The sequence below is a fragment of the Pagrus major genome, chromosome 18 (genome assembly GCF_040436345.1).
Source record: "Pagrus major chromosome 18, Pma_NU_1.0".
Taxonomy (NCBI): Eukaryota; Metazoa; Chordata; class Actinopteri; order Spariformes; family Sparidae; genus Pagrus; species Pagrus major.
In genome coordinates, this window is record NC_133232.1 from 15,208,662 (window position 1) to 15,221,542 (window position 12,881).

A 12,881-nucleotide genomic window follows, 5' to 3' on the forward strand; every position below is an offset into this window, starting at 1 on the left:
TGGACTGTGGATTTCTTTGTGAAGGTCAGATTATCCGTGACAGTCCAAAGGATGTAATTTTATCAACTCTTCGCTAACAGAGAGCAACAGCAGCTAATGTCCACTAACATAAACTAACAACCGGCTTCAACACAGCACACAAGTCCCACAGAGACACTTTAAGTGAAGAACAACCACTGCTACATATGAATACAGGATACGTGGGGTGGTCAGTATGCATTAATGTAGATAAAACACTTTAACGTCAGTGGAGCGTCTGACTGTACTGAAGGTCCTGGTCTGTGTGGCAGCAGCCTGATGTGAGTCTCCAGTGTTTAGCCTTCTGCTCTGCTCTGCTGGAGGCCATGTGATGCTATGAACAAGAGCTGCAGCTGCACAGCATAAAAGAATCTGTTTTGCCTTGTTCCCCACAGTCGTGACTTCTTCCTGTCCTAGATACATCCCTCTGTCACGGACGCTGTGTTTATTTGGGATTTCGTCACAGCTCTGCTCGGGTGACCATGAGGCCTGGAAAACATGTGAAGTGAAGAGAGTATTTGTGGGGAGGGATGCTTGTAGAGCTGGCAGAGGGGGGCTGAGGGGGGCAGAGGGGAGATGTTTTGTCAACACACATGGAATTTTATTGTAAGGAGGCCAAAACTGTGTCCTCAGTCCATAAACCAGAGCAGCGTCTCTGCACTACTGTGGCCTCGGTCATTCTACACAAACGTCCACTTTTGTGAGGGCAGAATGTCTGAAAAAGTTTTTTTGGGCAGCAGTGCATAACTTGACAATGTAATTACACTGTTTGGCCACTAGGAAAACTGTCTTCAAAGCCATGTAATTACATCATCACGTGATGCACTGCGGCCTAAAAAGACTTGTTCCCATAAACTTACCCCCTCTTCACCCCTCTTCAACCTCACTACTGAGGAAAGGAAGGCCCTGGCATCACTCAAAAGAGACCAGAACCATATTGCCAGCAGACAAAGGGAGATGCACTGTAGAGCTAAACACAGTGGACTACCACACCACAGTCACTGATCTGCTTAGTGATACAAACAACTATGAGACACTGAGGTGAGATCCCACCAGTAGCTACAAAAAGAAGGTTATAGAATATCTGCAAAAACTGGAAAAGGACAAAACTGTTGACAGGCCATTATATTACCGACTGTACCAGGGGGAAGCCATCCCATGTATCTATGGACTCCCCAAGATACACAAGGAAGGAGCACCACTCAGACCCATCAGCAGTAGCATCAGCTTAGTTACCTATAACATATTACTTAGCCAGTATCCTAGCTCCTCTGGTCGGTAACACTCAACACCACATCAAAAACTCACAGGATTTCGCCAACAAGGTGAGAGAAATAACACTGGACTCAGTCAAAACAAGGGTTTCTTATGATGTCACATCACTTTTTATATGCATTCCCACTCGAGAAGCTGTTATGATGGTGAATAAACACCTGCTACAGGACAGCACTCTGTCCAGCAGAACAAACTTCAACACAGACTACATTTGTGCCTTGCTGGACCTCTATCTGACGACCGCCTACTTCCAGTACAGTGAAGGTATGTATATATATATGTATATAAGTCATATTGGTTTATTCAGATTTACAGAGCAATTATGTTGGAGTGACACAAAATGGCAAGTTTTCATATAACCACTTAGAGCACATTATTCCATGAATCATTGACTCTATGAATACACATTAAATACATAAACAAAAAACATAATGACTTTTTATGTTTTTGTACATTCATTTAAACACGTGTACCGTCTGATTGTCATTGGTGTTACCTTACTTGTTTGTATATATCAAAGGTTTGTCTGAAATATTTTTTCTCAGTTGTTACGTCCCTGTAAAGCCAGGGGACGAGGGGAGCAACATAGTGAATGTAAAAGAAAGAGGATAAACAGGATTAAACACAAAAATTATTTATTTACAAATAATAATTAAAATAAAAGTAAGTTCAACGAAAACGAGCGCCTTCAAAAGGAAGATGCCGTTGGCCTACGAAGGATGGAAAGACAAACAGTGTTAGCAGAGGTTTAAGAACACTAGGCACACAAACACAAACTCTGGTGTTAACGGTTGAATCACTAACCAAATATTAACACCTGACAGATCATACACTAGCTCACGAGGAACGTCACGGCTGCTTTGGCCCACTGGCACCTGTTGTAAGTCACACAGAACTTTTAACATCACCAAGTCTAAATGGTCATCGGGATCAGGTGTGCACCTCCACCAGCAGGTAAAGAAGAGGGGGAGGAAGAGGGCAGCACCTGAGGGAAAACAAGAACCCAGAACACAACCACACCCACAACACCAGGGCCGTAACATCAGCCTCTGTACAATGTGATTGAATGATGTTTGTTCAGTTGCGCAGCCATGTTTTTGCTATAACTGCTATAACTATATAAAATAGTTGAATCAAGTTGTGATGCAACCATTTAAATCTCCTAAAGCTTATGGAAATAGTCTTTTGGGCTCCAGTGCGTCACGTGACGATGTAATTACAGAGTTTGGCCACTACAAAAACTGTCTTCAATGCCTGGCGCTCCTCCTGGGGACTTGATTTAAGCCTGCAGGTGCTTCTCAAGGTCTGAGGAAGGATCCTCATTGGCTGTTTTGTAAGGATGCCATGTCATCGAATGCTGCTGAAGGACTGTTCCAATGTCTAGGAGCCTACAAAGGGCCGAGTCCTTTACACTGAGAATTCTCAAGGATGCTACCCACAATCCAATGTGCACCGTTTGCCGGGTCTTGGAAAAAAAACTTGGGGAGCGAGACAGAAGCTACCGCAGCCGGTATGCAATATGCATTTAAATGTAAGTATCTTCTGTTTCTACCATAAATTTGCTTGCACCATAAATACATGACATCACAATAAAGCTAAACGAGTCAATAGATTGATTAATAACAGTTATACTTTGGTGACTAAAGCTGTCTGGCTAAGTGTGTGACCTCCAACTTGTTTCTTGCACCAAGGTGACATTGTGTCTTTCACAGGACGAAGGAACACAAGTTTTTATGCCTCTGTATTCAGCATCAGCACTTGTTCACCGGGGAGAGGGACGTGGCGGCCAATGGCTAACAGTGAGAAGCAAATAAAGTGAGATTGTTTAGGTAGTGTGTTGTTCAAAAAGGCTTACTGGTTGTATAATCTGCTTTGCTGTTTCTCTCATTTACGCAGGATTATCCTGGAGAAAATGGGCTTTGGAGCGCAGGTCGCCCATACACAGGCCAAACAAGTGAGGCAATTTAAACACAAGACATAAGGTGGGAGAAGTGGAATATGGATAGGAGCGTTAATAATGTATGCACTGGTGGGTCAGACTTGATTGTAAAATTGAGGTACTTGGTCTTGGCTGTTTAGGAATACAAGTTTCCTGCCTCAGGCCAACAGACGTACTGCAGCAACTTGGACCTGGTCTGCCCTCATAGATGAGGCAGTATAGTCTCACTGCCTGACTGCTTCAATCCAATAGGAGGAGAAGGTGGAGGAGCAGGAGGAGGAGCAGGAGGAGGAGGAGGACGAAGAGGAGGAGGAGGAAGAGGAGCAGGAGGAGGAGCAGGAGGAGGAGGAGGAAGTGGAGGAGAGAGGATCCTTTTCTCTCTCTTTCTCACTCTTATAAAGGAGGACATGAAATATCAGAGAGGATGATGAGATGAGAGGAGAGACACAGGTCAGAGTGTGTTCAGTTCTTTGCTCTCTTACAGCGTTAAAAATGAAAAATGACTTTGGGCCTCTCTTTGATTGTGTTTCAATGTTGCACAATAAATTCATATAAAATTGTAAAATTTCTGGTTCATATTTGATATGATCTCTGTTAATGTGTATGTTATATATAAGAGCCCCGCTGCAGGCTCTTATGATGTGCCCTTGGGCTCATCAGTTACGAAGCACACACACACACACACACACACACACACACACACACACACACACACACTTAGATATGCACACAAAATATAGGCGCATATATAAAGTACCAACCATGTGTTGGATTTTACAGTGTTATCCAGACAATTGTATTTGTAAAGTACAGAAGTCAAAGAGAAAGTAATCAGAATGATGGATCGTGTTGTGACAAGCACCTGAGTGCAGGGGAGCGGTCCATTTCACTGTTGTGCTGAAGTGATCACAGAAGTTCTCATGTATTCTTAGTACAAGTACGACCACATACCTGTGTGACATAGAGGCAAGAGATGATTGTAAATAAGAGAGACAAGAGCTGCAATACATTTCAACAAACCCCATGTCCCGAACAATCAGCACGCACACAGTTTACCCACAACAGCACACACACACAATGCAACAGGTGCTCAAATAATAACAACCTTTTAAACAAGGCCACAGCAGCCCACATACACCAAATCCCCTTGAAAAAGCATTTGTACTCACCTACAGTCGTGGTGAAAGTTTCCATCCACTCATAAAGAACATGTTCATCATGTCAGTCTTCAGCTCCAATGATTCCTACAGCTCTCATGTTTCTGTGATGAATGAGTGGAACACAAACTACTTTGTCACAAAAACATTCATGAAGTTTGGTTCAGTAATGAATTTATTATAGATCTTCTGAACATGTGATCAAACCTGCTGGATCAAAAACATACATACAGTGATTCTAATATTTGGTTAAACGTCTCTCAGCCATGTTCACCTCAGTTAGCTGCTTCTGATCTCCATCCACAAGCTTCTGGTCGTCCTCTGGATGAATATTTAACCTCTCCTCTTGACAGAATCAGTGAAGTTCAACTAAATGTGTTGTCTTCCTGGCACAGACTTGTTTCTTCAGCACAGTCCACATGTTCTGATGAGGTTCAAGTCAGGACTTTGGGAAGCCCATTCAAAAACCTCAGTTCTAGCCTGATTGATCCGTTCATTTACCACTTCTGATGTGTTTGGATCATTGTCCTGTTGAACACCCAGCTGCACCCAAGAGCCAAACTTCTGCTGATGATTTTAGGTTTTCCTGAAGAATTTGGAGACAATCCTCCTTCTTCATTATTCCATTTACTTTCTTTAGAGCAGCAGATCCACTGGCAGCAGAACCGCCCTTAAAGGAATAGTTCACTCTAAAATAAAATTCAGTCATTATCGACTCACCCACATGCTGATGAGAAGTCCGGTGTAGTTTTTTATTCCTCAAAGTGCAGCTGGAGACCCGCGGGGGTACCCTCCGGCAGCAATAATTCATATAACGAGCGTAAGTGGCGCCCGAGACGAAAAGGTCCATAAAACTACACAAAAACTTTGTAATATTCCTCCATACTGCTCGTCCGCTGCAATCCAAGTGTCCTGAAGTGACAACATCCAGAGTTTACTTGAAACGACGTCATTTAGTACATTTTTCTATCCTAAACGGTCACTATGCTATATCTGCCTGGAGGCACGCTCCCACGTGCACGCGAGTCTCCCTCACAGCCGCTTGCACTACGGAAGCCACGCCAGACAAGATCAACAGAACTCGCGATAGATACACACCGGTATTTACATCCTGCTTTGAGCGACCGAGCGACACACAAACACAAGAGGGATCTGCCTGCACAAGTGATTTGAAATTTTGAAACTCTCAGCAGGATGTAAATACCGGTATTTAATAATATTATTTAGTAATATTTCGTTCTAGAGTGAACTATTCCTTTAAGCAGAACACTACCAGCACCATGCTGGACAGTAGGTTTGGTGTTCTTGGGGTTAAAGGCCTCACCTTCTCTCCTCCAGACATATTGCTGCTCATTGTGGTCAAACAGCTCAGTTTTAGTTTCATGTGACCACAGAATTCTTTGTCCATGTGATCAGCAGCAAACGTCAGTCCAGCTTTAAGGTTCTGCGTCTGGATCAAGAGCTTCTTTCTAACATGGCAGCCTCTCAGCTCATGTTGATGTAAAACACACCTGACTGTGGAGACTGACATCTGTCTTCCAGCAGCTTCTAATTCATTGCAGACTTCCTTTTTGGTGGTTTTTAGTTGACTCTTGACCATCCTGACCAGTTTTCTCTCAGCAGCAGGTGATAGTTTGTGTTTTCTGATGGTGGCAGTGACACAACTGTGCCATGCACTTTATACTTACAAACAGCTGTTTGTACAGTTGATCTTGGGACCTGTAACTGCTTGAAATGGCTCCAAGTGACTTTCCTGACTTGTTCAAATCAGTAATGTGCTCTTTCAGATCAACGCTGAGCTCATTAAACTTTCCCATTGTAGTGTTTGTGGCTGAGTCTAATGGCTGTATCAGACAAGCCCTATTAAAATGGGTCCAGAAAAGTCACCAGCTGGTATCAATCAGACCCACTCAGAGGAAGCTAAGATGCTACACAGAACATTTGATTCACACAACTTTCCATAATCACCTAAATTGATCATTAAAGTTACTGTGTGTATATTTATGATCACATGTTCAGAAGATCTATAATAGTCTAACGTTATGATGATTTAGACCAATAGCTTGCTAGCTTGCTCCTCAGGGGTCACCTGCTGCGTGCTGAAGCATGCTGGGAGGAGCCTCGCTGTGGCTTGTGTGTAAAATAAGCCTATCATTTTTTTATACTTGCTATTTACGTTTTTCAATAACATTATTGACACCATGACAAAGGTGGATGTGCACATGTGAGGTCATATATACAGAACATCATATTGGGATTCAATGACTGAATGGTCAGATGCTCATCAGGGGCCCACTTTCTGTCAGGCGGGGCCCGCTCACGTCACAGGCCCCAGTGTGGTTGCAGTGTCTATAGCTACACCCCTGCTGATCAACAGGACATTGATCAGTGTATACATTTGTTATTAAAAGTGGCACACTTATTGCAACATTAGTACATTTATTCAAGTTCTTTATTTTGTGAAACATCTACTCTGTTTTATCTCAGAGGCAAACTACATTTAATAAATACAATGAATACAGTAGATTCTCCTCCTTCAACTAATACTAAAGTGTGGATTAGACTGAACTGTTTTTATACAGATATGTGGTTCTCACAGGACAGCCACGCTACTAACATATGATGTTCATATAGAATATTATGTATATTAAACTATAAAACGCTTTATAAAGGATTTATGATTTGCTCCAGATGGCACCAGACGTTTTCCCCCCTAGTGATCCAGGTGGTGTTATTGTTGGTGGCTGTAAGACAACTGGATCATTTCTGTTTCACTCAGTCGCTGACAACACAGGACAAGAAATGACTTTATTCAATCATTAGTCTATTTATTCTATCATCAGTGATAAACTGTATCACCAGTTCACCTTCCTCTTCTGTGGTGACTGTGTGCCTGGTGGCAGATAAAATGATGTAGTGATAGCGAGGTTTGTAGAGAACCAGTGTAAACACAGATGGTTTTATTGTTCTGTTATATATATATATATATATATATATATATATATATATAGATATATATATTACACTGTGTATTTATATACATTAACTTCATAATGATATGTTGAAGCAAAAAAACAACATACAGTAATATTCATAATATAGTCAAACACTAACAACCTTAAACAGCTACAACAGACACATTAAAGCAGCAGTACTCATACTGAACATTTCATCCTGCTCTACATCTTAGCCGTGCTGATCTGAGACCAAGAGAAGTGTTGGGTCAGTCCATCGCTTCTCCAGCCTGTCATGGTCAGAGGATCGTTTATAAAATATAGTAACAGGTACATTGAAGCAGATTGTAACATGGAGGTACTTTATGAAAATGTGCAGTGTTGTAGGTGAAGTAGTGTCCACAAACATGGTCCTAACCTGACAACTAGTGACCATTTAAAAGCATTGCACCTACAGTTTCAGGGGTGACTACATGTGTTGAGCCAGTCTCTACTCGCAGTTTCCCTCTCAGGCATAGTCAACTCAAATCCGTGTATCATTCGTTCATTCGTTTTTCAAAATAAAACCAAAAATAAGAAAACGAAAAAACAATTCCTTTTCTCAGTATTCGTTTCCTAAACTAAAATGAAAAAACGGAAAACGACTCGTTTTTTTCAGTTTTCGATTTTATGCTCAAATGAATAATGGAAAAAACGGATAACGAGCGTTTCCCGTTTCATGTTGCAAGCATTTGACTGCGGTCAAGCCAGCCGTGGTTCGCGTTCGCTTGGTCAAATCAGCCGCACGTTGTTTTCTAGTGCGCGAATATACGGACATTTACGGTAATCGTAAAGACACCGCTCTAAAGAGCTGCTGGTAGTGACAGTGGGGCGGACTGAAGTCACACAGTCAGACCCGTGAAAATTACGATACTTTTTCAGTAATTATTCCTGGTAATATACTGAAGGTATCACGGAGGTTTGCGTACGGATTTCAAAGTAAAGGACGAAAGTCAAAACGTAAGGATATTTCACCCAACTTTTACGTGGAATAAAAAGCTTATTTTCCATCAGCATACTGCTGAACTTAGTACTCCCCAGACTACCTTCATGCATAATATCAAGTACTTTTACTGTGTACTTTTTGAGTAATCCCCTGTCAAAGTCCTTAACAGAGGACATGATGAGCACATTTCACCCAACTTTGATGTGGAATAAAAAGGTTAACATGTAAGTAGTATTATAGATGTGAAATAGATCATTCTAATTTAAGAGATGCTTGTGTTTGTGTGTGTTTTTTGTAACACCAAAGCAACCCTAAGTAAGTTCAACATCAAAAGCCAGAAACATTTGTTTGAAATCTTTGGTACTCCACAGGACCCAGCTTGCTCTCAACTAGTCTTGCTAGCAGCACTGTCTTACCCTTGTGCTCATCATGTCCTCTGTTAAGGACTTTGACAGAGGATTACTCAAAAAGTACACAGTAAAAGTACTTGATATTATGCATGCAAGTAGTCTGGGGAGTACTAAGTTCAGCAGTATAAGGATCATAGACTACTTATGGAAAATAACCTTTTTATTCCCTGTCAAAGTTGGGCAAATTGTCCTTATTCTCGTCCTCTGTTAAGGACTTTGACAGAGGATTACTCAAAAAGTACACAGTAAAAGTACTTGATATCATGCATGCAAGTAGTCTAGGAAGTACTAAGTTCAGCGGTATAAGAATCATAGACTACTTATGTAAAATAACCTTTTTATTCCCTGTCAAAGTTGGGCAAATTGTCCTTATTCTTGTCCTCTGTTAAGGACTTTGACAGAGGATTACTCAAAAAGTACACAGTAAAAGTACTTGATATCATGCATGCAAGTAGTCTAGGAAGTACTAAGTTCAGCGGTATAAGAATCATAGACTACTTATGGAAAATAACCTTTTTATTCCCTGTCAAAGTTGGGCAAATTGTCCTTATTCTCGTCCTCTGTTAAGGACTTTGACAGAGGATTACTCAAAAAGTACACAGTAAAAGTACTTGATATTATGCATGAAGGTAGTCTGGGGAGTACTAAGTTCAGCAGTATGCTGATGGAAAATAAGCTTTTTATTCCACGTAAAAGTTGGGTGAAATATCCTTACGTTTTGACTTTCGTCCTTTACTTTGAAATCCGTACGCAAACCTCCGTGATACCTTCAGTATATTACCAGGAATAATTACTGAAAAAGTATCGTAATTTTCACGGGTCTGACTGTGTGACTTCAGTCCGCCCCACTGTCACTACCAGCAGCTCTTTAGAGCGGTGTCTTTACGATTACCGTAAATGTCCGTATATTCGCGCACTAGAAAACAACGTGCGGCTGATTTGACCAAGCGAACGCGAACCACGGCTGGCTTGACCGCAGTCAAATGCTTGCAACATGAAACGGGAAACGCTCGTTATCCGTTTTTTCCATTATTCATTTGAGCATAAAATCGAAAACTGAAAAAAACGAGTCGTTATCCGTTTTTTCATTTTAGTTTAGGAAACGAATACTGAGAAAAGGAATTGTTTTTTCGTTTTCTTATTTTTGGTTTTATTTTGAAAAACGAATGAACGAATGATACACGGATTAACTCAGAACTCAGGTTTAGGCTCAGACTTTGATTATTGAGTCTCAACTCACAGCGTCTCTCAGAGCCAAACTGACTGAATTATTCACACTGCTCAAAATAATGAAGGGACCACTTAATGATCACAGTATAACACTGAGTCAGTTAAACTTTAGGGATGTGAAGTGATTGTGAATCAGTTTCAGCTGCTTTGGTGCAAATGAAAGTGACAACAGGTGCAAAAGAAAGACAGCCCCCCAAAAGGGAATGGTTCTTCATGTGGTGGCTACAGATCGTTGCTCTCTCCTGATCCTTCCTGACTGATTCTTCTCTAGTTTTGTGTTCTGCTAGTGTCCTTTTCACTACTGGTAGCATGAGGCGGTACCTGCAGCCCAATCAGGCTCACAGGTAGTCCAGCTCCAGGATGGCACATCCATACGTTCGGTTGCAGGGAGGTTTGCTGTGTCTCCCGGCACAGTCTCAAGAGCATGGAGAAGACACCAGGAGACCGGCCGTTACTCGAGGGGATCTGGACAGGGCTGTAGAAGGGCATCAACCCAGCAGCAGGACCTGTATCTGCTCCTTTATTAGAGGAGGAACAGGAGGAGCACTGCCAGGCCTCTATAAAATTACCTCCAGCAGGCTACTGGTGTGAACCTGTGCTCACAGCCCAGCACAGTGCAGCTCGATTCCCTGTTCTCTTCACAGATGAGAGCAGGTTCACACTGAGCACAAGCGACAGGCGTGAAAGATTCTGGAGACACTGCGGTGAACGTTATGCTGCCTGTAACATCAGCCATCATGACCGGCTTGGTGGTGGGTCAGAGGTGGTCTGGGGAGGCATATATTTGGAGGGTAACACAGACCTCCATGTCATAGCCAACGGTACCCTGACTGCTATTAGGTACTGGAATGAAATCCTCAGAGCAACTGTCAGACCTTACACTGGTGCAGTGGGCCCTGGGTTTCTCCTGGTGCCTCATGTGGCCAGAGTGTGCAGGCAGTTCCTGGATGACGAGGGCAAATATTTAGGACAAACCTAAATCCAATTGAGCACATATGGGACGATATGTATCAGTGCATCCGACGCTGCCAAGCACCACCACAGACTGTCCAGGAGCTCACTGATGTCCTGATCCAGGTCTGGGAGATCCCCTAGGACACCATCCGCCGACTCATGCCCAGACGTTGTCAGGAGTGCATATGGACACACGGGGGCCATACGAACTACTGACACACAATATGAGCTGCTGTGATAAAATTCACACAAGTCTGATCAGCCTGTGACTTCAATGTTTTACTTTGATTTTCGGTGTGATTTTGAATCCAGCCCTCAGTGGGTTGATGGTTTTGGTTTCCATTGACCGTTGTTACGTCATTTTGTTCTCAACAAATCATACAATGTACATCAGTAAAGATTTTAAACTTGAATGATTCGTTCATCAACATCTGATGTGTGATTAAAGTGTTCCCTTCATTTTTTGGAGCAGTGTATTTAATAGCCTAATTTTTATACAATTAATATTCATACTGGTGTAAATCAACAAGTAAAAATCTTTTCTGAGTTTTGCGTGAAAAGAATCAAAGCCTGTACCAAATACAGGCTGAGCTCAGTGACTGAAGCAGATAGAAGCCCAGTACAAGATTTAGAAAATGTGTTGTGATAATTCACTGCAGAGCTGAAACACTAGCCGATAACAGATCAGTCAGTCAAAAGAAAATATGTTGACAACTATTTTGATAAACAATTATCGTTTTAACCATTTGGTGGTTCCAGCTGCACAAATGTAAAGATTTACTTCTTTTCTTTGGCATCGATGACATTTATTATTTATTATTTGGGTTTTAGACTGTAGGTTGGAAAAAGGAAGTGAACTGCATATTTCAGTTAGACAGTATTCACCTGGATTAGGATATTAGTAATTTAATCAACTAATACAAAACAGAAACATTGGAATGATTTATCACTTTGGGGACAATCTGTGGATGTACTTCAGGTGCCTCTAAAATGATGCACCGGAAGCAGTTTTTCATCAGTCCAAAGGCATTTGTTGTCATGCTGTTGTTTGAAGATGTGTTGTTGCTGCAGGATACGTCATCATCTGTGGCTGCACGCTGTGAAACGGTAGGGAGGGAGGGAATGATGGTCACCTCGCCAGACTTAAACAAATTGTTGATTGTTCACGAGTCCCAGATTGCAGTCAAGTCTCAAGTCTCTGTGTGGCGATTTTAGTGTGACTCAAGTCCAAGTCACAGACTCGAGTCCCCATCTTGGTCCTTGGTCCATCTTGGTCCAAGAGACTGAACCCCAAGTTGCTCCTGGTGACTCTTCATCGCTCTGTGAGTGTGTATATAACTGGTTATTGAGCCTGATCAAGGTGCCACCTTGCATTGTAGCCTCTGGCACCTGTGTTGAATGTGTGAATACTGACTTGTGGTCGCTTAGACCATGAAGGAATTTACAGTTACCTCAAGATAGTGACCTGGGAAAACAGTGCTTCTTCCTGCTCTGGTTGCACAATGGCAGATATGCTTTCTTTGAGCCATAATTAGTCCTTCTGTGGGAAAAATCCATCTTGGTGGCAGACTGAAAGTGTGACAGCAGTCTATAGGGAACCAATCTGTATGAGATAGTGTCATTTTTCTACAGCCATTACACAGTGCAATCAGTATTCACTTCAGGATGATAAGTTAAAACACTTCTCACCCTAAATATGTCTTGGTTGGTTGCATTTAATGCAAAAACCAACAGTAACAGATGGTTTGTTAAATTCTTTTATCAGAGAGACAAAACAATGTGACTGAACAGGTCAAAAAGTTTCTTTCATCAACCTCTTATGTCACATGGGTCTTTGTTCATCTCTCTCTCTTCCTCCTGTGATGTAATGCTCTTTAATAAAGGCAGGGAGTGCTCTAAATATAATTTTATAATGATAGAATTTTATGAAATGTTCAGACAGGAAGTTTTCTCAAAGAG

The 12,881-nt window shown here is 41.9% G+C and overlaps 1 protein-coding gene across 1 annotated transcript in view; it reads right to left on the reverse strand.

Moving 5' to 3' along the window:
• Positions 1–2,206: 2,206 nt before the first annotated feature.
• Positions 2,207–12,881, reverse strand: part of ggctb (gamma-glutamylcyclotransferase b) — a 32,419-nt gene continuing 21,744 nt past the window's right edge. Inside the window, exons 5-8 of the mRNA XM_073486455.1 lie at positions 10,771–10,911; positions 10,538–10,629; positions 10,344–10,443; positions 2,207–2,278 (exon numbers count right to left, since the gene is read on the reverse strand). Coding sequence (XP_073342556.1) covers positions 2,207–2,278; positions 10,344–10,443; positions 10,538–10,629; positions 10,771–10,911 — 405 coding nt within the window. The remainder of the gene's footprint in view (positions 2,279–10,343; positions 10,444–10,537; positions 10,630–10,770; positions 10,912–12,881) is intronic.